This window comes from Trachemys scripta, chromosome 4, assembly GCF_013100865.1.
Source record: "Trachemys scripta elegans isolate TJP31775 chromosome 4, CAS_Tse_1.0, whole genome shotgun sequence".
NCBI lineage: Eukaryota > Metazoa > Chordata > Testudines > Emydidae > Trachemys > Trachemys scripta.
In genome coordinates, this window is record NC_048301.1 from 136,276,116 (window position 1) to 136,300,303 (window position 24,188).

Consider the following 24,188-nt stretch of genomic DNA (forward strand, 5'->3'; position numbering starts at 1 on the left):
TTAGGACAGAAGAATCCCATGCACTGCTACAGGCTGGGGACTGACTGGCTAAGCGGCCATTCTGCAGAAAAGGACCTGGGGATTACAGTGGATGAGAAGGATGAGAACAAGTGTGCCCTTGTTGCCAAGAAGGCTAACGGCATATTGGGCTGCATTAGTAGGAGCATTGCCAGCAGATTGAGGGAAGCTCTTTTTTTGTTAACTATGTTAACTACCAGCAGCCTCCCCAAACCTGTCAGCTACCAACTTAGTTTAAGGATCCACTACATTCCAGAACTAAGGAGGCATGTTGAGGACATTAAGAAGGCTACAAATGGTATGAAGACTGCCGGAGACAGTCTTTTATGTAGGCCAGAAGATCTGGTTATCTGCTAAGAATTTTAACATGGGTAGGCCATCTCTCAAGCTAGATCTCCAATTGCTTGGGCCCTATATATATCAGAAAATCAACTGTTGCTTTCAAACTCTGCTTACCCAAATCCCTCAAATTGTACCAAGTCTTCCATATTTCCCTCTTGAAAGCATCCACAGAAAATCTCTTCTCTGACTGAATACAGCCATCACCCTACTAGTTCCAGTTCAGGGCCACAAGGAGTCTGAGGACTGAGCTATACTGGGCTCCAGATTATTGTGGTACCTCATAGACTGGGAAGGCTATGGCCCCAAAGAGCAGTACTGGGAGCCTGCTGGTAACATTCATGCCCCTGAACTTGTAAAAGACTCACAAATGTCATCCACAAAAGCCTGGCATGACAATGCCACAGGGCACACCTAAAGAGAGGCAATGTGAGGATTCATGGGACTTGAAATTACATCTGCTGGAGGCCAAGCAGGTGGCCCTTCCACACTGCCAGAAGCCAGCCTTGACAGTGCCCGAGGCAATAAACATGAATCCCAGGAGACCAGTCACTGTGGGGAGTGCCACCCACAGTAGTGATGATTGGCAGCCCCACCTCATATCTCTGATTGTCCCAGGCCTACTATTTAAGCCTGAAGGAAGTACCAGGAAGTTGTATGTGCACCAAGCCAGATCCCTGAACTGCTGCTGAGACAGACCCCTAATCATTCCTGCTTCCTTGCCTCATTCCTGGTTCCTAGCTATCGACTCCAGCTTAACCCTTGGGTACAGCTCCTGGCTATTGACTCCAGCCTGACTCCAGATTGACCCTAGGCTCCAGACCCCAGCTACCAACTCAGCTCCCTCAGGCTTGACCACCTAAAGCTCTAACCACTGGACTTTACTGCCCATGCCCTGATTATGGACACAGGCTATCCTGTTACATACAGGCTACTGACACACATGCCATTGGTATAAGGGCCTCAACAGTAGTCTTATTATGCCCCATCACTCTCTTCAATCTGGTAGCAGTGATTAGTGTGCACTGACACTCCTATCCTGAAGCCTGCAGCAGGTCAAACCCATGACTCTTCTTAGCCCCAAAGTGGGGTTCAACCTACCAGCATGCCTAATCAGACCTTCAGTAGGGATTACTCATCCTCCTCTCCCCTCTGACTTGCAGACTGACTTAGCTCATCCTCCTTTTCACAGTGCTAAGCCCTGGCTTTTCTCCCACCACCCTAATACTCATAGGTTTCAAGATGAGAAACATTCTCCAAGGGATAGTTCTTCAAATAAGCTGAATGGTCTGGTCCACATCATGGAGCACGTTCCTCTACACAGCCCTTCAGGGATACTTCAGCTAATGGACTGCAGGGGAATAATGGATACATTGGGGCAAACAACGTTTTAGCAGAGGGCTCCCAGCTGTGGAACACCATGTCACTAGGGTTCAGGAGGAGTCTATCTAGGGACCTGAATGGCTTTCCATTGTAAGTATTTAAAAATAGAAGAAACTATAGCAATCTCTCTCTTCTTCATTCCTTCCTTTCCAGCCCTTACGAGAAATAGCTGGAGTGTCTGTGTACATATGAGCATGGGTGAATTTAAACCTTACTGAGGGAAGGATAATGCAAAGAGATGAATTTGCATTTCTTTCTTAATTCGGGCCTGTGGTCATTCTTATCTATTGAGGGGATTAGTTCCACAGCCTAGGTCTTGCTCCTGTGACAGTTCTGTTTTCTGTATTCAGGAGCCTCCCACTATTTCTTGGTTGATGTTCCCACTGTTCCCATGGAACACACCTTTTGCAGGAGGTTGTGGCTGTGGAAGGAGAGGTGATCTCTCAGGTACCTAGGGACAATCCTCCGACTTTCATTACCTTGAGCTGACGTTAAATGGGCAGCCAGGTTGTATTGCTAAATAGGTGACACCAGCTGGAGCTTTTTCAGGGCTCATTACCAGATACAGTGAGTAGAAACAAATGAGCCCAAAGGTCACAAATGGGAATCACTGTGATTAGGTCTGTTTCTGATAGAGTGTCAGCAATCCTGAAGCTTAGTCAGTGCAAATATTGGCATGTCCTTGTATGAACCTAGGAGGCAGTATAGGTGCCGCTAGACTGACTGAGCAATCAATGTCCTGCAATCTGTTATTCCTGAGTGTAGAAAAGGCCCAAGTCTCAAGAAAACAAACAGTGTGATTATTAGTTCAGGAAGGAAAATACATTACCAATATCCAGAGGCTGATCAGAATGTGTTCGAACAGGAGGCTGCTGTTTTCTTCGTACTATCTCCACTATCAGGGATGAGGAAAGATGCTCAAATTCTTTCATCATTATAACCTGATTAAAATGTGACTCTTTAACCACAAAGTTCAGGCAGTGTTCCTTAAAAAGTGAAAAACAGTCTCATCTGAGGAAACTCTATAATGTTATACAGAATAGAATGTTATATTACAAAGCATCCATTCCAAAATACCCACTGATGGTTTCCGATGGTATTAACCACGAGAAGAGAACTAGATAGTTTTGCACCAGAATCCTGAGAAATCAGTATCACGTGATAGCATAATCTTTGTTATTCTTTCTGATATTAAATACAAAAAGCTTCGTCAATGCAATATTATTTATGCATAAAATTAAGCATTCAAAATGGAATGCCCAAGTTAAGGTTAAGTATCAGAGGGGTAGCCGTGTTAGTCTGGATCTGTAAAAAGCAACAAAGAGCCCTGTGGCACTTTATAGACTAACAGATGTATTGAAGCATAAGCTTTCGTGGGTGAATACCCACTTCGTCAGATGAATGTGACAATCTTGAATGCACAACCTTGCCTCTATCCACGTAAGTGTATGTATTATGACACAATGTACTTATACAATTATGTAATCTCTCAAATAATAATAAATGACATCACACATTTTTATTCTAAACCTTTAGATCAGATGCGTAGCATCTTGTAACATATTCATTCGTGTATAAAGAATCATATCTTACAGTAAATGTAGTTCTTAAAGATATGTTGTCTACCTAGATTTCACTTCTGGGGCACATGCACTCTGTATGTGTGAAATTTGATTCTTTTTGGCCAACAGTATCCATTGGGGCTGCGTCTGTGCCCTGGATACTCTCATGCCTCACACCTGAGGACATACAATGCAATGATAAACCCACAGAATTGAGTCTCAGAGCCTCAGAGCCTGTATCAATTGACTCAGGCTTATGGGATTTGGGCTTCGGGACTAAAAGTGGCAGTGCAGACATTCAGGCTCAGGCTAGAGCCCAGGCCTCCCCTCTTACAGAGTCTCAGAGCGTAGGCTCTAGCCCAGGCCCAAACTTCTAGGCTGCAATTTTATAGCCCCGCAGTCCGAGCCCCTGAGCCTAATTCAGGGGTCTTTTATTGCAGTGTAAATGTACCCATAAAGGCCAGAGAAGACCTAACAATCCCTCAGTTCCTTTGCCAATATACAATCCCAGAAGAGTAGGAAACAGTAGATACAGGAAAGGAAGTGGATTGTGTAAGCCATGTGAATAACACACCTTGAAGGTGTGTTACAAGGTAAATAATTGTCTCTTTTTCTTTAAGTGACTGTCCATACAGATTCCACTTCTGATGACTATCAAACAGTGACCTTACAGTGGTTTCTTGGAGTCCTATTTAAATAATGAATGCAAGGCAGTTCTACCAAAGTGGGTGTCTGATCTGAAGTTTCAACTAAGGAAGAGTGATGGTAAAAGTGTGGACTGATCCCCATGTCGCTGACCTGCAAATTTTGAAAAAGGGATGTTTCGTAGAGAAGCTGAAGAAACTGCCTGAGCTCTGGTGGAATGGGCTCTCATGAACACAGGTGAATGTGACCCAAGGCACATCTGTATTCACATCCTACGCAGTACTGCAATACTATTTGTACAAAATAGCCTTGAAAGCTAATAACACCTTGGTCAATAATATAAATGTAATATAAATCAGGAAGGCCAAATCACACTTGGAGTTGCAGCTAGAAAGAGATGTTAAGAGTAACAAGAAGGGTTTCTTCAGGTATGTTAGCAACAAGAAGAAAGTCAAGGAAAGTGTGGGCCCCTTACTGAATGAGGGAGGCAACCTAGTGACCGAGGATGTGGAAAAAACTAATGTACTCAATGATTTTTTTGCCTCTGTCTTCACGAACAAGGTCAGCTCCCAGACTGCTGCACTGGGCAGCACAGTATGGGGAGAAGGTGACCAGCCCTCTGTGGAGAAAGAAGTGGTTCGGGACTATTTAGAAAAACTGGATGAGCACAAGTCCATGGGGCCGGATGCACTGCATCTGAGGGTGCTAAAGGAGTTGGCGGATGTGATTGCAGAGACATTGGCCATTATCTTTGAAAACTCATGGCGATCGGGGAAGGTCCCGGATGACTGGAAAAAGGCTAATGTAGTGCCCATCTTTAAAAAAGGGAAGAAGGAGGATCCGGGGAACTACAGGCCAGTCAGCCTCACCTCAGTCCCTGGAAAAATCATGGAGCAGGTCCTCAAGGAATCAATTATGAAGCACTTAGAGGAGAGGAAAGTGATCAGGAACAGTCCGCATGGATTCACCCAGGGGAAGTTGTGCCTGACTAACCTAATTGCCTTCTATGATGAGATAACTGGCTCTGTGGATGAGGGGAAAGCAGTGGATGTGTTATTCCTTGACTTTAGCAAAGCTTTTAAGCTTCTCCCACAGTATTCTTGCCGCCAAGTTAAAGAAGTATGGGCTGGATGAATGGACTGTAAGGTGGATAGAAAGCTGGCTAGATCGTCGGGCTCAACGGGTAGTGATCAATGGCTCCATGTCTAGTTGGCAGCTGGTTTCAAGCGGAGTGCCCCAAGGGTCAGTCCTGGGGCCGGTTTTGTTTCATATCTTTATTAATGATCTGGAGGATGGTGTGGACTGCACTCTCAGCAAGTTTGCAGATGACACTAAACTGGGAGGCGTGGTAGATACGCTGGAGGGTAGGGATCGGATACAGAGGGACCTAGACAAATTAGAGGATTGGGCCAAAAAAAACTTGATGAGGTTCAACAAGGACAAGTGCAGAGTCCTGCACTTAGGACGGAAGAATCCTATGCACTGCTACAGACTAGGGACCGAATGGCTAGGTAGCAGTTCTGCAGAAAAGGACATAGGGGTCACAGTGGACAAGAAGCTGGATTTGAGTCAACAGTGTGCTCTTGTTGCCAAGAAGGATAATGGCATTTTGGGCTGTATAAGTAGGGGCATTGCCAGCAGATCGAGGAACGTGATCGTTCCCCTTTATTCGACATTGGTGAGGNGAAGCTGGATATGAGTCAACAGTGTGCTCTTGTTGCCAAGACGGCTAACGACATTTTGGGCTGTATAAGTAGGGGCATTGCCAGCAGATCAAGGAACGTGATCGTTCCCCTTTATTCGACATTGGTGAGGCCTCATCTGGAGTACTGTGTCCAGTTTTGGGCCCCACACTACAAGAAGGATGTGGAAAAATTGGAAAGAGTCCAGCGGAGGGCAACAAAAATGATTAGGGGTCTGGAGCACATGACTTATGAGGAGAGGCTGAGGGAACTGGGATTGTTTAGTCTCCAGAAGAGAAGAATGAGGGGGGATTTGATAGCTGCTTTCAACTACCTGATGGGGGGGTTCCAAAGAGGATGGAGCTCGGCTGTTCTCAGTGGTGGTAGATGACAGAACAAGGAGCAATGGTCTCAAGTTGCAGTGGGGGAGGTCTAGGTTGGATATTAGGAAACACTATTTCACTAGGAGAGTGGTGAAGCACTGGAATGCGTTACCTAGGGAGGTGGTGGAATCTCTTTCCTTGGAGGTTTTTAAGGTCCGGCTTGACAAAGCCCTGGCTGGGATGATTTAGTTGGGAATTGGTCCTGCTTTGAGCAGGGGGTTGGACTAGATGACCTCCTGAGGTCCCTTCCAGCCCGGATATTCTATAATTCTATGATAATTGTGAACATAGGCACCGACTCTGCGGAGCACCCATGGGGAAAAATTAGCGGGTGCTCTGCACCCACAGGCAGCCAAGCTCCCCCCTCCTCGTCTCCTTCTCCTCCCTCCTCGAGCACAACATGTCCCCGCTCCTCCCACTCCCTCCCAGGGCTTCCAGCCGCCCGCTGCCTAACAGCTGTTTGGCGGCACTTAGGACTTTCCGGGAGGGACGGGAAGGAGTGGGGATGCAGCGTCCTCCAGGGAGGAGGCCGAGAAGAGGCAGGGCAGGGGCAGGGGCAGGGACTTGGGGGGAAGGGGGTGGAATGGGGGTGGGAAGGGGGCAGGGCTGGGGAGGGAAAAGGCAGGGTGGGGCGGGGACTTTGGGGAAGGGGTGGAATGGGGGTAGGGCAAGGGCGGTGCAGGGGCGGGAAGAAGCGGGGCCAGAGGGGTCGAGCACCCACCGGACAGAGGGGAAGTCGGCGCCTATGATTGTGAAACATATGTAACATTATATATGAAATTATAAATGCTCTCTATGTTATTAGAGCATGTTTAAGACCAAGCAACAGAGGGTCCTGTGGCACCTTTAAGACTAACAGAAGTATTGGAGCATAAGCTTTCGTGGGTGAATGCCCACTTCATCAGACTAACACGGCTACCCCTCTGATACTGTTTAAGACCAGATTGCCTAGCCTAGGTAAAGCCAATAAACCAATTTGTCTTAGACAAAGGAATTTGTTTAGCCCTAATTTACATATTAGCACTAAACAAAGCCATCGAGCTAAATCAATTTGGGGTTATCCTGAGACTGAACTCAGGAGACAGAATAAGACGGTTACTCACCTTTGTAACTGTTGTTCTTCGAGATGTGTTGCTCATATCATTGCAATTAGGTGTGTGCGCGCCGCAAGCACGATCGTCGGAAGATTTTTACCCTAACAACACACGGTGGGTCGGCTGAGGCGCCCCATGGAGTGGCGCCCTCATGGCGCCAGATATATGCCCCTGCCGACCCAGCGCCCCTTCAGTTCCTTCTTGCCAGCTACTCTGACAGTGAGGAAGGAGGGCGGGTTTGGAATGGATATTAGCAACACATCTTGAAGAACAACAGTTACAAAGGTGAGTAACCGTCTTTTCTTCTTCGAGTGCTTGTTCATATCGATTCCAGTTAGGTGACTCCCAAGCCTTTCCTAGGCGGTGGGGTTGGAGTTAGATGTCACGGAGTGAAGGACCGCTGAACCAAATGCCACATCATCCCTGGACTGCTGCACTATGGCACAGTGGGAAGCGAAAGTATGCACGGATGACCAAGTCGCTGCCCTACAGATCTCCTGTATGGGCACATGAGCCAGAAAGACAGAGGACAAAGCTTGAGCCCGAGTAGAATGGGCAGTGAGGCTGGTAGTTGAGACGCCAGCTAAGTCATAGCACACACGAATGCATGATGTAATCCAAGACGAGATTCGCTGCGAGGAGACTGGGAGGCCTTTCATCCGGTCTGCCACTGCTATGAACAGCTGGGACGTCTTTCTTAAAGACGTTCGTTCGATGTAAAAGGCGAGAGCCCTGCGAACGTCTAGGGAATGTAGCTGTTGCTCCCGTTGCGAAGCGTGTGGCTTCGGAAAGAAGACCAGAAGGAAGATGTTTTGGTTGACCTGGAAGGCAGACACCACCTTAGGGAGGAAGGCGGGGTGTGGTCGCAGCTGTACCTTGTCCTTATGGAAAACTGTATATGGTGGGTCCGATGTGAGGGCCCGAAGTTCTGAAACTTGTCTCGCCGATGTGATAGTGATGAGGAAAGCTGTTTTCCAGGAAAGATACAGAAGAGAGCAGGTGGCCATCGGTTCGAAGGGGGCACCCATGAGTCTAGATAGGAACAGATTGAGGTCCCATGTAGGGGCCAGATGATGAATTTGCGGGTACAGACATTCCAAACCCTTGAGGAACCTGCTGACCATGGGATTGGAGAAAACCGAGCGCCCGTTTTCGCCCGGGTGGAAGGCTGAAATCGCTGTTAGGTGTACTTTGATAGATGAGACAGCTAGGGCTTGCTGTTTTAGGGACCAGAGATACTCTAGGATGGTAGGTACTGGTACCTCCAGAGGACAGTATTGCTCAGGGCACACCAGCAGGAGAAGCACTTCCATTTGGACAGGTATGTGGACCTAGTGGAAGGCTTTCTGCTACCCAAGAGTACTTGCTGCACCGAACTGGAGCAACGCAGCTCAGATTGAGTCAGCCATGCAGCATGCAAGCTGTCAGGTGGAGGGACTGCAGGTCTGGATGGCATAACCTGCCGTGTTCCTGAGTGATCAGGTCCGGTCACAATGGTAGAGGAATTGGTTTGGTCACCGACAGATTGAGGAGTGTGGTGTACCAGTGTTGTCTGGGCCATGCTGGAGCGATCAAGATTAAGCGGGCCTTATTTCTGCGTAACTTCAGAAGGACCTTGTGAACCAACAGAAATGGAGGGAAGGCATAGAGCAGGAGGTCTTCCCATGGTATTAGGAAGGCAACTGACAGGGAGCCTGGGGAGCGTCCCTGGAGAGAGCAGAGCACCTGGCACTTCTGATTCTTGCGAGAGGCGAAAAGGTCTATGTGGGAAATCCCCACTCAGAGCCGGCAGGTTTGTATAATTTTTGGTGGTGCCCAAAATGGTGGTGCCTCCCCTCGTTCCCGCCCTGTAAGCCAATATAAAATGAAGCTACAACGTGTCGGCGCCACAAGATTACAAGGATCAATTAAAAGTGGAAAGTCAGAAGCAGCACTTGCCTGCTTCAATATACAGTATTATATTTTGTTGCACCGGTTGTGACGAAGTGGGAATGTTCTTAATGTTTTTTCTGAATACTGTGTAGGTGCCTCAGTTTCCCCTGCAAGGTGCCAACTGAAGGTGTTGGGGACAAAGAGATCAGGTGGCCTTCTTGTCCGGAAGAGACACAAAGGCCAGAGAAGGAAGTGTCAGTTTGGAGCTGGCTGGGGAAATGGGGAGAGGCCCCAAGATGGACCTGACTGAGAGGTCCTGTTTTCTGTACCTACAAGCTCTCTTTTAGACTGTGTTCCTGTCGTCTAATAAACCTTCTGTTTTACCGGCTAGCTGAGAGTCACGTCTGACTGCAGAGTTGGGGTGCAGGGACCTCTGGCTTCCCGAGGACCCCACCTGGGCGGACTCACTGCAGAAAGCGCACGGTGTGGAAGGGTATGCTGAATACTCTGAGGTCAGACCCAGGAAGGTGTCTTGCCCTGGAGACAGTCTGCTCAGAGAAAGGAGGCTCCCCCAGAGTCCTGACTGGCTTTGTATGGAGTAGTTCCAGAGCATCCCAGCATCCCCTTCCACACCATGCGCTTCCTGGAAGTCCGCACAGGCACTGACACTCCCTCCTCTGGCCTTTGTCTCTTTTCCAGGCATTAGAAGACCACCTGATCTCTTTGTTCTCCAGCAGCTTCAGTTGGCACCTTGCAGGAGAGCGGCCCAGGCCATCAGTTGCCCGGACTCCGGAGACAGGGTTTCGGCCATTCTCTGTGCAGACAGCATCACACTGGCCCTCTAGGGCTCTACAACAATCACAACCCCTTATCCCACTATCTAGATCCTTAAGAAATGCATAGGGGAAACTGAGGCACCCACACAGTATTCAGAGAAAACATTAAGAACATTCCCACTACATAACACCTGTATACGACTAGTTATATACTTTAAAGGGTGTAAAATAATCAAGTATTGTGCTAAACACAATGATACTCCAAACTGACCACCAAATTTAAGTTGCGTGTTTTTCCCCCCAGGTGAGGGCTCTGAGGTGGGGCTGTGGATGACAGTACAGGAGGGTGCTCAGGGCTGGGGCTCAGGGTTGGGGTGCTGGGGGCGCAGGCTCTGGGGTGGGACAGGGCTGGGTATAAGGAACTTGGGGTGCAGACAGGCTGCCCCAGGGCTAGGGCCAGAGAGGACTCCCACCCCACCCCACTAGCAGCAGCAAGCTCCGGAGGAGGGACCCCTCCTCTACCCCCCCAAGCACACTCACTCTGCACCACGGTCACTGCACGTGCTCCTAGCGCCTCTCTCAGGTCCAGAAAGCCCACTCGCCTTCCCTATGGTGGGTATGGGGGGGGGGTTGCCATCATGTGTGGCCTCCGCTGCTGCTGCCCCTCACCCTAGCCTCACTGGGGGGGGGGATGGGGGAGCTGCCCCTGGCCCTTGCCCAGCGTTGGGCAGGAGAGGGGGCTGCAGGGGGAGGGTGTGGATCACAGGATCAAACACTCACTGAAGCCCCAGCAGCTGCTCAGGTGAGTGAGGTTCCCTCCAGATGTTTGTCTCCGGGCCGGAAGCCCCCCTTGGCCTCTCCTGCTGGTGGCTACTGGGGGAGGGGAGGGAGGGCTGCAAAACATGTGTGAGTGTGCATCCTCCCTCCTCCCCTTTCCCGCTTCCCCTCCCCCTGTGCTGCTATAGCCCTAGGCAGCACAAGCAAGGGAGAGGCACCAGCTGTTTTCTTTCAGGGAGGCAGGGAAGCTCCGGGGCGGGGGGGGACGCTCCGGGGGGGGGTGTGGGGGGTGGTGGCGGGGGCCAGGGCCCACTCCAGGCAGGGCCAGGGGAGAAACCCAGCTCCAGATATTTTTGGTGGAGCACAGCCCCCAGCCCTGAATATTCCTGGTGCTCAGGCACCATGGGCCCATATAACTCGCCGCCCCTGTCTCCACTTCCAGAAAACAGAATGGATAACGTCCGGATGTATCGACCACTCGTGAGCCAGGAAGGACCTGCTGAGGCGATCTGCCAAGATGTTCTGGACTCCTGGGAGAAATGACGCTACCAGGTCGATGGAGTGGGCTATGCAAAATTCCCAGAGGTGTATGGCTTCCTGACAGAGGAGGGACGACCGCGCTCCGCCTTGCTTGTTGATGTAAAACATGGCCGTTGTGTTGTCTGTGAAGATTGTGACACAACGGCCCTGAAGGTGTTCGCGGAATACCTGACATGCCAGGCATACTGCTCTCAGTTCCCTGACGTTGATGTGCAGGGTTATTTCTTGTGCGGACCAAAGACCTTGTGTGCAAAGGTCCGCGAGGTGAGCGCCCCAGCCCAGAGATGACGCGTCCGTGGTGAGGACTAGAGAGGGCTGTGGGGCATAGAATGGCATCCCCCGGCCAAAAAGGCTGGGGTTTAGCCACCAACCCAGAGAGGATAAGACCTCCGTCGGCAGCGTGAGTACTGTGTCCAAACTGTCCTGGCCTGGACGGTACACTGACAAGAGCCAGGTCTGAAGTGGGCGGAGGCGTAGTCTGGCATGTCTGGTCACAAAGGTGCACAAGGCCATGTAGCCCAGAAGACCGAGGCACGTGCGTGCTGTCGTGGTTGGGAAGCTTTGTAGGCCGTGAACAATGGTCATCATGGACTGGAAGTGGGATTGTGGCAGGTATGCCTTGGAGAGATTCGAGTCCAGGACCGCCCCAATGAAGTCTATTCTTTGGGTTGGCTCCAAAGTGGACTTTTCGGTGTTAAGCAGTAGGCCCAGTTGCCTGAACAAGCTCATGACGAACGGAACATGAGACTGCACCTGTAGCTCGGAACGACCCCGAATGAGCCAGTCATTGAGGTACGGAAACACTTGGATCCGATGTCTGCGGTGCAAGGCCGCTACGACAGCCATACATTTTGTGAAGACCCTTGGTGCTGTGGACAGGCCGAAGGAAGGTAAATTGGAAATGCTGCTGGTTGACCACAAAGCGAAGGAACCACCTGTGTGGCGGGTAAATTGCTATGTGGAAGTATGTGTCCTTCATGTCGAGGGCGGCGTACCAGTCTCCAGGATCCAGGGAAGGGATAATGGTCCCCAGGGAAACCATGCGGAACTTCAACTTTACTATGAATTTGTTGAGTCCGCACAGGTCCAGGGACCACGCAGGGAGGAAATAGGAGAGGCGGTTGGAGAAAGGTGGGAAAGGATCCTGCAAGGAGACTGGGGCTCCATCCTCGAGCGCACCTTCAAAAGTTTTGCTTGGGCCCCGCTGATGGTTTTGCAGGGCCCTGATTCTGGCCTGATTGAGGACCAGATTGTTGTCTCCTATTACCACGACCACGCCTTCTAGTGAAGTCTTGTCGCAGTCGAGGCTTAGGGTAGGTGCGCTGCGGTTGGGGCCGGAAGGGCCTACGTTGCGTCACCGGGGTATGCATGCCCAATGAGCGAGTGATGGCCCGGTTATCCTTCAGACTCTGCAGTCTGGGATCAGTTTTGTCTGAAAATAGACCTTGGCCATCAAAGGGAGGTCTTGTATAGTTTGCTGCAGCTCCGGTGGAAGACCGGACACTTGCAGCCATGAAATGCGGTGCATAGCCACGCCCGAGGCTAGAGTCCTAGCCGCTGAGTCCGCCGTGTAGGGATGTCCTCGCCACTTTTTTGCCCTCTTCTAGGAAGGCCCCAAACTCCTCCCTGGACTCCTGGGGAACCAACTCCTTGAACTTCCCCATCGAGTTCCAGGTGTTATAGTTGTAATGGCTCAGGAGGGCCCGCTGGTTAGCTATCCTGAGCTGCAGAACACCTGTAGAATAAAATTTGCCCCCGAACAAATCCAGGTGCCTAGCGTCCTTGGACTTAGGGGCGGGCGCTTGTTGGCCATGCCTCTCCCTCTCATTTACAGACTGTACAACGAGGGAGCAAGGTTGAGGGTGGACATTCAAATATTCATAATCCTTAGAGGGCACCATGTATTTCCTCTCCACCCCTCTGGCCGTGGGAGGGATAGATGCCGGGGACTGCCAGATCGTATTGGCATTAGCCTGAATGGTCTGAATGAACGGTAAGGCAACCCGTGTGGGGGCATCGGCCGATAAAATGTCCACCACAGAATCCTCAACTTCCACCACTTCCACCACCTCTTCCACCTGTAGGTTCATGATTGTGCCACCCTGCGCAGCAGGTCCTGGTGTGCACAAAGATCTATAGGCGGTGGGCCAGAGGAGGATGTGCCTGCCATGGCCTCGTCAGGCGAGAATGAGGACAATCCCTGGACTAGCGGATCCTGGGGAAGGTCTGGTTGAGGAGGGTCTGGTTGCCCTAGGTCCACCCCACTAGGGGCATGAGCTTGTTCAGGTGGCAGGGCGGTCGCCTCCGAGGCTATCGGAGGAGGACGGCTCACAGTGGCTTCAGGCACCCTAGGCTCCGAATGAGCTGAGTGAGAAGCGCCTGAGGGAACACCTCGGGCTTGGTGGTATGCCCAAGGAGTCCAGAAGGACCATTGTTGGGGTCCTTGGTCAGGATCCTGTCCTTCATCTGGCCCCTGGCTAGCGCCATCTGCGTCTTGGCCCTGGACGTGGTAGCCACTCGCCGCTTGGGACGACATCGACATCGAATTTGGACGTGAAGGCCAAGGCGGTGCCGAACGCGCCTGCTGCGTTGAACTGTCACGGTCTGTCGGTCCGCTCCTGGGAGCTGGGGACCGGTGCCAGGGCCCCGAGCGGTACCGTGATCGGGATTGGGACCGATGGTCATAATGGTGCTGGGAGGCCAATCTAGATCTCGACGAAGACTGCTGGGAGGCCAATCTAGATCTCGACGAAGACCGACGGTGCGGGCAGTGCCGGAATCGGCTGCGAGATGATCGGTGCCAGGACCGGTGCCAAGAGCTGGATCGGTACCGATCATACCGGGAGGGAGACCTTCGGGAGGCGGAGCGGTGCCGCAAGTATGACCGGCGCTGAGATGGAGATTGGTACCGGGACTGTGAGCGATGCCGAGACTGGGACCATCGGTGGGACCGGGACTGTGACCTGATCGGTGCTGAGCTGTCTTGCTCTGATGGAGGCCTCTGATGGAGGCCGCATGAAGGCTGGCTTCCCTTAGATGGAACAGTTCCCACCAGCGGTGCCAGAGGGTGAGACGGTCCAGGCTCAGTTAGTGCGATCAGGTCGCGAGCGGTGGAGAAGGTCTCCAGAGTGGATGGCAGGCCCAGCTCAACCACGGTGTGCACCAGGGAGCTTATATGCATCGGACTAAACGGTGCTTGCGGCGCCGGAATCGACGGTGCCGGAGTTGGCGCCTTCGTGGTGCGGTCCGGCACGGCGCGCTGCTCCACTGGGGCCCCAGGCGGTGCTTGCAACTGCAGAGGAGCAGCAGGTGGTTTGTGCTGCTTCTTGGGCCGTGGAGATAGTGAACGGTGCCGCGTCTATACCGGTGCCGAGAGACTGCTGGTGCTGGGTTGTTCCAGTGCTGGAGGCGCGCTTCGGACCGACAGTGCCAGGTCCGTGCGTGGTGCCGAGGGCACCGGGCTAAGTGCCGCTTCCATTAGGAGTAGTTTTAAATGAAAGTCCCGCTCCTTTTTTGTCCAAGGCTTGAAAGCCTTACGAATGCGGCACTTATCGGGTTGATGAGCTTCCCCCAGGCACTTCAAGCAGGAGTCGTGGGGGTCTCCTGTGGGCATCGGCTTGAGACAGGCCAAGCAAGGCTTGAAACCCGGAGACCTGGGCATGAGCACTGGTACCGGGGAGGAGAGAAAGGGGATAAACCCTGTTTCCTCCACGTATATACGCTATGTACAAAAACTTACTAACAACTACACTATAACTGTTAAACTGTTAAAACTACACTAAAGAACTATCTACAGTACAACGAGTAAAGCTAGGGATGTGGAGGTCAGTTATGCCACTTTCCACAGTTCCAACGACTGTCACGGGCGATAAGAAGGAACTGAGGGGGTGCTGGGTTGGCAGGGGCATATATCTGGCGCCATAAGGGTGCCACTCCAGGGGGCGCCTCAGCCGACCCACCGAGTGTTGCTAGGTAAAAAATCTTCCGACGATCGTGCACACGGCGTGCGCACACCTAATTGTAATCGATATGAGCAAACACTCGAAGAAGAATAACATAGTTCTTGCATCCCTGAGAGAGACAGGAGACTGAATCTCCAGGAGGCCATCCTAACTTTTAGAACAAAAACAATTTTGGGAATATACGGGACAGAGAGACTTCATCTTGATCAGGGGTGGGCAAACTACGGCCCGCAGGCTGGATCTGGCCCTCCCAGAAGCGGCTGGCACCACGTCCCTGAGGCCCCCGGGCAGGGGGGCAGAGGGCTTTGTGCGTTGCCTTTGCCTCCAGGCACCGCTCCACGCAGCTCTGATTGGCCAGGAATGGGGAACCAATGGGAGCTTTGGGAGAAGTACCTGGAGGCACGGCAAGGGCAGCGCACGCAGATCCCTCCGGCCTCCCCCCCCAGGGGCCGCAGCACTTCCTGGAGCAGCATGGGGCCGGGGACAGGGCAGGCGTGCAGGGAGCCTGCCCTGGCCCCGGTGCGCGCCACTGCCACCCCAGAGCTGCTTTAGGTAAGCGGCATCGGGCTGGAGCCTGAACCCCTCCTGCCCCCCGCCCCTCAACTCCCTGCACTGAGCCCCCTTCATGCACCTTGCACCCTTCCTGCACCCCAACTCCCTGCCCTTAGCCCCCTCGTACACCCCGCACCCTTCCTGCACCCCGACCCCCTGCCGTACCCCGCACCCCTCCTGCACCCCAGCCCCCTGCCCTGAGCCCCCTCATATACCCCACACCCCTCCTCTGCCCCAATCCCTTGCCCTGAGCCCCTTCCTGCACACCGCACCCCCTCCCGCACACCGCACTCCCACCCCCTGCTCTGCATACAATTTCCCCACCCAGATGTGGCCTTCGGCCCAAAAAGTTTGCCTGATCCTTCACTTTAAAGACCCAAAGAAACCAATCAATTTGAGCAGTGAGATGGGTCCTGGCCAGGCCAGCCTGTGAAAAGCTTGAAAGAAGACTGGGGGTGAGAGAGATCATCTTGAATAACGACTGTACTTTGGTAGATTCAGTTTTAGACTTTTAAATGCATGTTTTAACCTTTATTTGCTTATAACCATCTCTACCTTTATTTCTTTTACTTGGTATCACTTAATTCAGGCTCTTTGGTTAAACTCGTTTTGCTTTCATTATAACTCATCAGCCCTGGGTAAGTGCAGTGAGTGTGTGCCTCTAGGAAGCTGACAGGCTGGAGTGTTGCACTGTTTCTGGAGAGGCAGGGAACCTAATACTTTTTCTGAGGGCCCAATGAGAGGGAATGGACCCTGAAGGATGATGACTTTGAGGCGGATTCAGGATTGGAAGGGTCCTAAATTCAGCCTGCAAGAAGTAACCAAGTTGGGCAAAGCCAGAGTGAGCCTTGTGGGCTGCTGGCTGGCTGTTGGGGTCAGAGCTCTGGACCAAAGCTGCACAGTCACAAGACACCCAAGGTTAAAAGGCAGATATTGACTGAACCCCTGACTGGCCTGGGTGAACCCCAAAACATCCCAGTGAAATCTACCCTAGCTACTTCATAACAGGATCTAATATAGTTAGATATCAATTTGGACAACCTTTGGGTGGAAATGGCTTGACCCTTAACCCTATCTGCAAAGACTACACACAGTCTGTGGGATCTCATGAAGGATGTTGTCCTGTCCACGTAGTACGTTACAGCCCTACTATGTCAAAGGGTGTGCCATTTGGCTTCCCCCCTGGTTTGAGAATAGCGCTTGAGCAAGAAAACTGGGCAGGGAAGCAACTGATTTAAATGAAAATCAGAAACAATATTAGGCAGGAATTTGGGGTGAGGCCTATCTTTATGAAGGATCATGTCAGGTGGACCAGCCATAATAGCTTGTATGTCCCCCACTCTATGAGTTGATGTAAGCAATCTTCATAGACAGTTGATAAAAAGAGCAGGTTGCTTGTGGCTAAAAAGGAGGTCCCTTTAAACAGTTAACACTGTGTTGAGGTCCCAGGAAGGAGGAGGCCCTTGGTCTGGGGGGAAAAACATGAATGAGACCCTTATGGAATCTTGCAACTGTAGGATGGGAAGATACAGTATAACCCTGAATTGAGGATGATGTGCAGCTATTACTGCTAAATGTACTCTTATGGATCTGATGGATGGTCCCAAATGTATTAGAGCTAGCAGACAGTCCTGAGTAGCAGAAACAGGAACTGACAAGGGAAATGTTCTGGTGCCCAAATAGAAAACCTTTTCCATTTTGCCTCATAATTCAGTATAGTAGAGGTTTTTCTGCTATGTCAGAGGTGGGCAAACTATGGCCCACGGGACCATCCTGACGGGCCCCTGAGCTCCTGGCTGGGCAGCTAGCCCCCAGCTCCTCCCCCGCTGTCCCCCCTCCCCTGCAGCTATGCTGCCGCGTGGGCAGCACTCTGGCCGGCGGGGCTGCACGCTCATGCTGGGCAGCACGGCAGTGTGTCTGGCTCTGGGAAGACATGGTAAGGGGGCCAGGGCCGGGGGGTTGGATATGGGGCAGAGGGTCCTGGGGGGCAGTCAGGGGACAGGGAGCAGGGGATGGCTGGATGGGGCAGAGGTTCGGGGGGGGGGCAGGGGATGGGGAACAGGGGGGATTGGATAGGGGGTGGGGTCCCAGGGGGTCTGTCAGGGGGCAGGGGTGTGGATAGGGGTCGGGGCAGTCAGGGGACAGGGAGCAGGGGAGGTTGGATAGGAGGTGGGGTCCGGGGGGCGGGGGTCCCAGCAGGGGGCGGTCAGGAGACAAGGAGCAGTGGGGGGTTGGATGGGTGGGAGCTTCTGAGGGGGGCAGTCAGGGGGTGGAAAGTGGGAGGGGTCGGATGGGGACAGGGGCCAGCCTGTTTGGGGGGCACAGCCTTCCCTACCCGGCCCGCCATATAGTTTCGCACCCCGATGTGGCCCTCGGACCAAAATGTTTGCCCACTCCTGTGCTATGTACCAAACTGTTCTGGACTTCATTTGAACAGCTCCTTTCAATGGCAGTTAATCAGCCAACAACCACACTGTCAGATGTAATGATGAAAGAGGTGAAAGATCTCACTTCTGTTTTGCAAAATCATGTCAGATAGAACAAATGGTGTGATCAGGGGCTGTGTTGACAGGTTTATCAGCTCAGAGTATCAGAACTGTCTGGGCCAAGCTGGGTCTATCATAATAACTGAAGCTGAACCTTGTCTGAGTTTCCTCAGGATCCCTGGTCTTAAATGGATTGGCAGAAGGCATACATGAGCCCCTGTGCCTATAAGACTACAGAAAGCCTGGACTCAAAACCCCTCTGGAGTAAAAGACACGGCATTTTTTGTTCTGGTCTGTGGCATACAGGTTTATTTCTGGATACCATATTGCAAGGGACCATTAAAGGTTAATTGGCCTGTTAACACCCCTTCAGTTATGGGGGAAAGGCCGGGGGGAAGGCAACTTGTTGGAGGGGTTGTTAGTGGGATTGTTGTAATAAGCCATAAATCTAGAGTCCTATTTAGTCCATGATTTTTTGGGTCTAACAAAGTTATAAATTTAAGCTCCCAGGAGTCTCTTTTGAAGATGTGCAGATTTCCTGAGAAGTCAGATAGAGTGATCATTTTCTGAAAAGTGTTCACCCACGTGGTGTTTTTCTCTTTTATGATTTTTCTGTGTTAGCTCATTTGAGAGCATAGTGCCTGTCTGGTTTCACTCACATAGTTGTTATTGGGGCATTTAGTGAATTGGATGAGGTATGCCACATGTTGCAGAACTCTCATATCTTGAAAGTTGTGCTGGGGAGGGGGTGTCAATCATTGTAGCCATGGAGATATGTCTACAGGTTTTGCATCTGTTGTTCTGGCAGGGGTCTGGTAAAGATTTGAGTTGATGTGTCCTGGTCTGTGGGGAGCTTGCTTCTAATGATGAGTTTGGAGAAGCTGCGGGGTTGTTTGAAGGCCAGAAGAGGGGTTCAGAAAATATTTCTTTCAGGATGTGGTCCCCATGGAGTATGGGTTTAATGCTATCTCATATGAGTTCCAGTGTGGGATGGTAGGTGACAACTACGGGTGTGTAGTCAGAGGGGTTTTTATTTCTGTATTGAAGCAGGTTCTCTCGGGGTATTTGGGTGGCCCGTTCCATAATGCAATCTACTTCTCTGGTGAAGTGTTCCTGTTTGGTGAAGGCGGTTTTAAGCGTGTTAAGGTTTACATCCCACTGTAGCACTTAGTGAAGAGCTTCTCCCATCAGCGTATGTACTCCACCTCCCGAGAGGCGGTAGCTATGTCGACGGGAGAAGCCCTCCCATCAACATAGTACTGTTTACACTGGGGGTGAGGTTGGTATAACTACGTCAGGTATAAATTGATAGTGTAGTCCAAGCCTCAGTATCCAGGGTCTCCACAATTCAGGACAGGAGGTCCAGGAAGGCTTTAGAATCAACCTAGCCAGGGTGGGGGCTGGTGTCTCTGCCTTGTCTGGTGGTGAGGAGGATTGGGGGATGACGGGGCTCACTGTTGTCTCTCTATCATCTCCTGTTCCTGTGGGCCCACCTCTCATTCCACTGTGGATGGGCTAGTCAGCGAAGCCATCAAGAAGCATGATCCATTCCTTTTTCTACATGTAGGAGAGGCTAAACTACTCCTTCACATGTGGGAGGATGATCCCCAGTAAGGACAATACAGCCAAACAAGGTGCCATGTTTATGGGTATTGACCAGGTTGGGGCTGGTTGGCCCATGCCACTCCAGAGCCAGTTGAGGCAGTGCTCTGAATGTGGGCTCCCCAATATCCTTCTTGAGGTCATTCTCCAATGGCAGGGAAGAGGGATCTCTGTTCAATGTCAGCAAGAAGGGCTACATTGGCAATAGTGAGGAGGAATATATCTCCTCACTGAAGGACAGTACTGAGGGACTGAATGGGGCCAACTGATGAACTTCCTTGGCTTCATCACAGGCATTGGTACTGGGATCGTGGTAGGTCCCTTGTTTTGCCCAACTGTTTAAGGGTTTTTTCCTTGGAGAAACATCCCATGTCTTCCCCCTGGGAGTTCCTCTCAGTCTTGGAGCTAGGTTTATGCTCGGACAGGCTACATCAGTGGGCGTCCAGTTTATAAGTGGATGCAGAGCCAGCTTTACTCGTTGAGTTGGGGCAGTCAGTAAGGAAGCCAAAGTTCTCAGCACCAGATTTACCAATGCCAAGTCTGTCAATGCCAAGGTGCATAGTGCCAAGCTCTTAAGAGGCAGTTGACATCCTCAGTGTCAACTCTGCCAGTGTCCTCTTTGCCTTATTTCCACTGCCTGATCCTGGAGTTCGAAGAGTACTCAAGGGATCACTGGTCGATGCTAATTTAACCAGCCTCACTCTGGTCATAATTGTCACATCTGGGGCCAAAGTGACCTGTATGGACTGCTCAAGTAGATGTAGCTTGAGCCATGCATTCCTAGACTTGCAGGTCCTAGTGGAGAAGTTCTTGCACACAAAGGAATTATTCAGGATGTGACTCTCTCCTAAGCAAGAGAGGCATTAGCTTGTCTGTCCATGATAGGGATTAGTTCATTGCAGGACCGGCAGGGTTTGAACTCTGTCACAAGGCATGGGAGCTGGCAAGAAGCACTTTACCCTGCTGCACATGGGGTGGGGAGGTATCACCAATCAATACCCTTTAGAGAACAAATTTGATTATAAGAATTCTTCACTAAGCATCTTAAAAGATCTGGCTTAAAGGGTCTGAAGAGAGTTGCAGGTCAGAGATTTGCTAAGGCAGTAGGGGGAACTGGGTTGTGGCTGCTCTGCCCTTTATGCCATTGTGTGAGAGCTATTCAAAATATCTGATCTTCTGTACATGAGGCCTGTGCACACCTACAGTGCGACTACACTGACACATACTTGAAGAGCTAATAACAGAGAAAAAGAAATGAGCTTAAGAAACCAGACAAACTTTAGTAAAGAGAGAGAAATTCCTGTGACAAATGTGTGAATTTTCTGTAATATTTCTGTGAACTATATGCATCTCCTCACTGCACTGGAGGCAGAAGGGTTAACGTGCTTCTCCTGGAACAGAGCAGGAGGCATGAGAGGTTTGGGTCACGTAGCTGTCTGGGGTGGTAAGAATGCGCCATCAAGAGCTGGTTGGAATTAGCAAAAAGCAATGAAGGGTCCAGAAAAAAAATGGGAACCTCAATGACCAAATATGAATCCTTGGCAGGAGGCTAGAGCTCAGAGGAAGCAGAGCAGGATGAAGCCCTGGTTCCACCAATATGGACTCCATCATAAGTCTGCCACTCTCATACTAACCCAAAGACTTTCTGTGCTCCAGGCGACAAATAAAGGTTACCTTGCTGGGGAAAGGCAGCCTGGTGTTGCTGCAGTTACTTAAGAGCATTGCACCCTGAAAGGAGAAATATCTCTTGCAGGAGTCTGGCTCAGCTAGACTCCCTGAAGGGAACCACAGAGAAAGAGAGGTGAAATTGTAGAAGCCATGGTCCCGCACCTGGAAAACACTGGGGATCCAAGGGGTCCAGCACAGTAAAGGGGTACTCCGAGGAGACTGGTTAAAGGCTAAGACACAGATCAGACTCTGGGAATCCATGACAGCCACCTAAGAACTGTAGAGGGATTTCAAGTAAAGAGATGTCTTTAGGGCAGTAGCTGTTCCAGCTGCTGCATTAGGGCATGTCTACACTACAAAATTAAATTGATGTACAGCCACCACAGTAATTAAAGTGGTGGTTCACGTCCACCTTCTGTCAGCTGTACGCATTCTCACCAGGAGTGCTTCTACTGACTTAACTGTGTGGGGCATGAGGGGGCACTGACACCTGAAACTCCCCAGGGCTGACAGCCAACAGAAGATGTAAGTAACGCAGTGTCCACGTGGGCACTGCGACACCCTAACTACATCTACCTACACCTCTTGCAGAGGTGGAGTTATTAGGTCGCTGTAGTGGGTGACTTACATTGGTGGGAGCTACATTTTAGTGTAGACGCTTACAGCTAGGTCAATGTACGTTGCCCTAGGTCAACCAAACTCTGTAATGTAAACCAAGCCTTAAAGGCATAGGAAGAGGGAGGAAGGGAATCTAATTTAATGCTGGTGCTGAGCCCCAGGTGGAAGTTTAAGTTGCTACCTCCAATTTCAATGTCAACTTCAAAGCCTTAAAACCCACAAAACAACATGAGTTTAGTCCATGAGTCAATGTCTACATTGACTATACTGAGCTTTAATTCTCTAATTTTTATCAGTAACCTTGTTAGTGAAATTCAGTGTTTACCTTTAGTTGATCCAGTTGAAGCTTGTTAGCATTTTCACACACAATGAGCACATTCTGTAGATCTACAGATGCTTCAATATACTGGAGGCAGAGCTGTTCCAGTCGCGAGAGCTTGAAATTCAGGGCTAGTTTGTACACGTCCATGATAAGTAGTACATCCTGCACATGACCTGTACATCATAAAGGGAAACAGTATCATTCCACAGCTTTGGAGAGCTTTCTAATATAAGGGTCTTCAGAGATGTCCAGTGAGGTCATAAATTTTCCCAAACCAATTTCTGATGCCATCTTGAGTAATTAGGATAGCACAACCAAGGGAGATTAGTATTATGATCATCTAGTCTGATCTCCTGTTTAACACAGGTCATAGAGCTTCCCCAGAATAGTTCCTAAGGGAGATTTTTAGGAAAACATCCAATCTTGATTTTAAAATGGTCAGTGATTAATGGTTAATTACTCTGTTAAAAATGTATGCCTTATTCCTGTCGGAATTTGTCTAGCTCAACTTGCAGTCATTGCACTGTTATACCTTTCTCTGGTAGACTGAAAAGCCCATTATTAAATATTTTTTTCCTATGTAAGTCTTATAGACTGTAATCAAGGCACTCCTTAACCTTCTCTTTGTTAAGATAAATAGAATGAGCTCCGTGACTCTGACTACAAATCATGTTTTCAAATCCTTTAATAATTCTTAAGTATCAGAGGGGTAGCCATGTTAGTCTGGATCTGTAAAAAGCAAGAGATGATCATGCATCCGACGAAGTGGGCATTCACCCACGAAAGCTTATGCTCCAATACATCTGTTAGTATTAAAGGTGCCACTGGACTCTCTCTTGCTTTTTAATAATTCTTGTGGCTCTTCTCTGAACCCTCTTCGATTTTTCAATATCCTTCTTGAGCTGTGGACAACAGAACTGGACACAGAATTCCAGCAGCGGTTGCCATCAGTGATAAATATAAAGATTTGCTCACAAATTGCTAATATTCAATTTTCATATGTTTTTTAAAAAAGCCCCTGTGGGCCAGGTTTGGTTTGCAGAGTCCTCCTCCTGCTATCCTACCTTTGCGTGGGTATTTTATTTTATCCGTGTACAGGAATTGCATGAGCACCTCAAAGGGCTGAGCTTCAGCTTCTCGGATTGTCACTTCCAGCAGGGGTTGCAGGCAGCACAGCTTGACATCGCCACAAATCCCCTCGTTCTGGGACAGTGCTTGTCCCTCTTCTTCAATCTCTTGCTTAGATTTCTAATGGGATAGAAAAACAGTAAACAAAGAAGCAAAGGTCTGGGTGTGTCCCTGGGACTGGGGTTGAGAAGGGCTGGTTTGCCAGGAACAAACTGTGTTTGTGGGTGTGCATTTGTGAGACTGTGATGTGATACATGGCTTTGCATTGTACTTACTGGGGATGTGCAGTGGAGTTGGGTCCCTTCGTGCCCTGAACTGACTTTGTGACATTTATCTTTGAATTTCCCTGCATTTCAAAATAAAGAGAGCCTCAGCCACGGAGCTCAGCAATGAAGTGTACCATTTTCCCTCCGAAGAGGTCCATGGGGTGCTGGAAAGTCTCCTCTGCGCTCTGTGCACAACTGCATGTACACTGGGCAAAGTGGCTGCAAGGCCCCCAAGTAAACTGCTCTGGTACAGCAGGCCCCCATGAGAGACACAGAGACAGCACCACAGCTTTGGATCCTCTGGCACAGGAGGCATCTCAGGCAGATCAGAGGCAGGGGAGGGCATGGTTGAGATAGTCCTGCACTCTGATGATTCCCAGCTACCACAATGTCCATTAGGGCTAAGGCAGCAGGGGGTGCAAGTTAGTGCAGCCCTGGGATTGCTTTAACCTGCTTGCCTGGCCGATCTGTCCCTTATCAATCTCAGCATAGCAGAGGTACAAAGCCTACCCT

The 24,188-nt window shown here is 50.5% G+C and overlaps 1 protein-coding gene across 7 annotated transcripts in view; it reads right to left on the reverse strand.

Moving 5' to 3' along the window:
• The window catches only part of LZTR1 (leucine zipper like transcription regulator 1), a 263,713-nt gene that overhangs the window by 42,758 nt on the left and 196,767 nt on the right, over positions 1-24,188 (reverse strand). For all 7 annotated transcript variants that reach the window (XR_004645414.1, XM_034767752.1, XM_034767754.1 and 4 more), the window contains 3 exons: positions 23,346-23,529; positions 22,285-22,454; positions 2,570-2,726 (listed from right to left, as the gene is read on the reverse strand). Coding sequence is in view for 6 of the 7 variants with exons in the window: in XM_034767752.1 (XP_034623643.1) it covers positions 2,570-2,726; positions 22,285-22,454; positions 23,346-23,529 (511 nt within the window). In the remaining variant the exon portion in view is untranslated. The remainder of the gene's footprint in view (positions 1-2,569; positions 2,727-22,284; positions 22,455-23,345; positions 23,530-24,188) is intronic.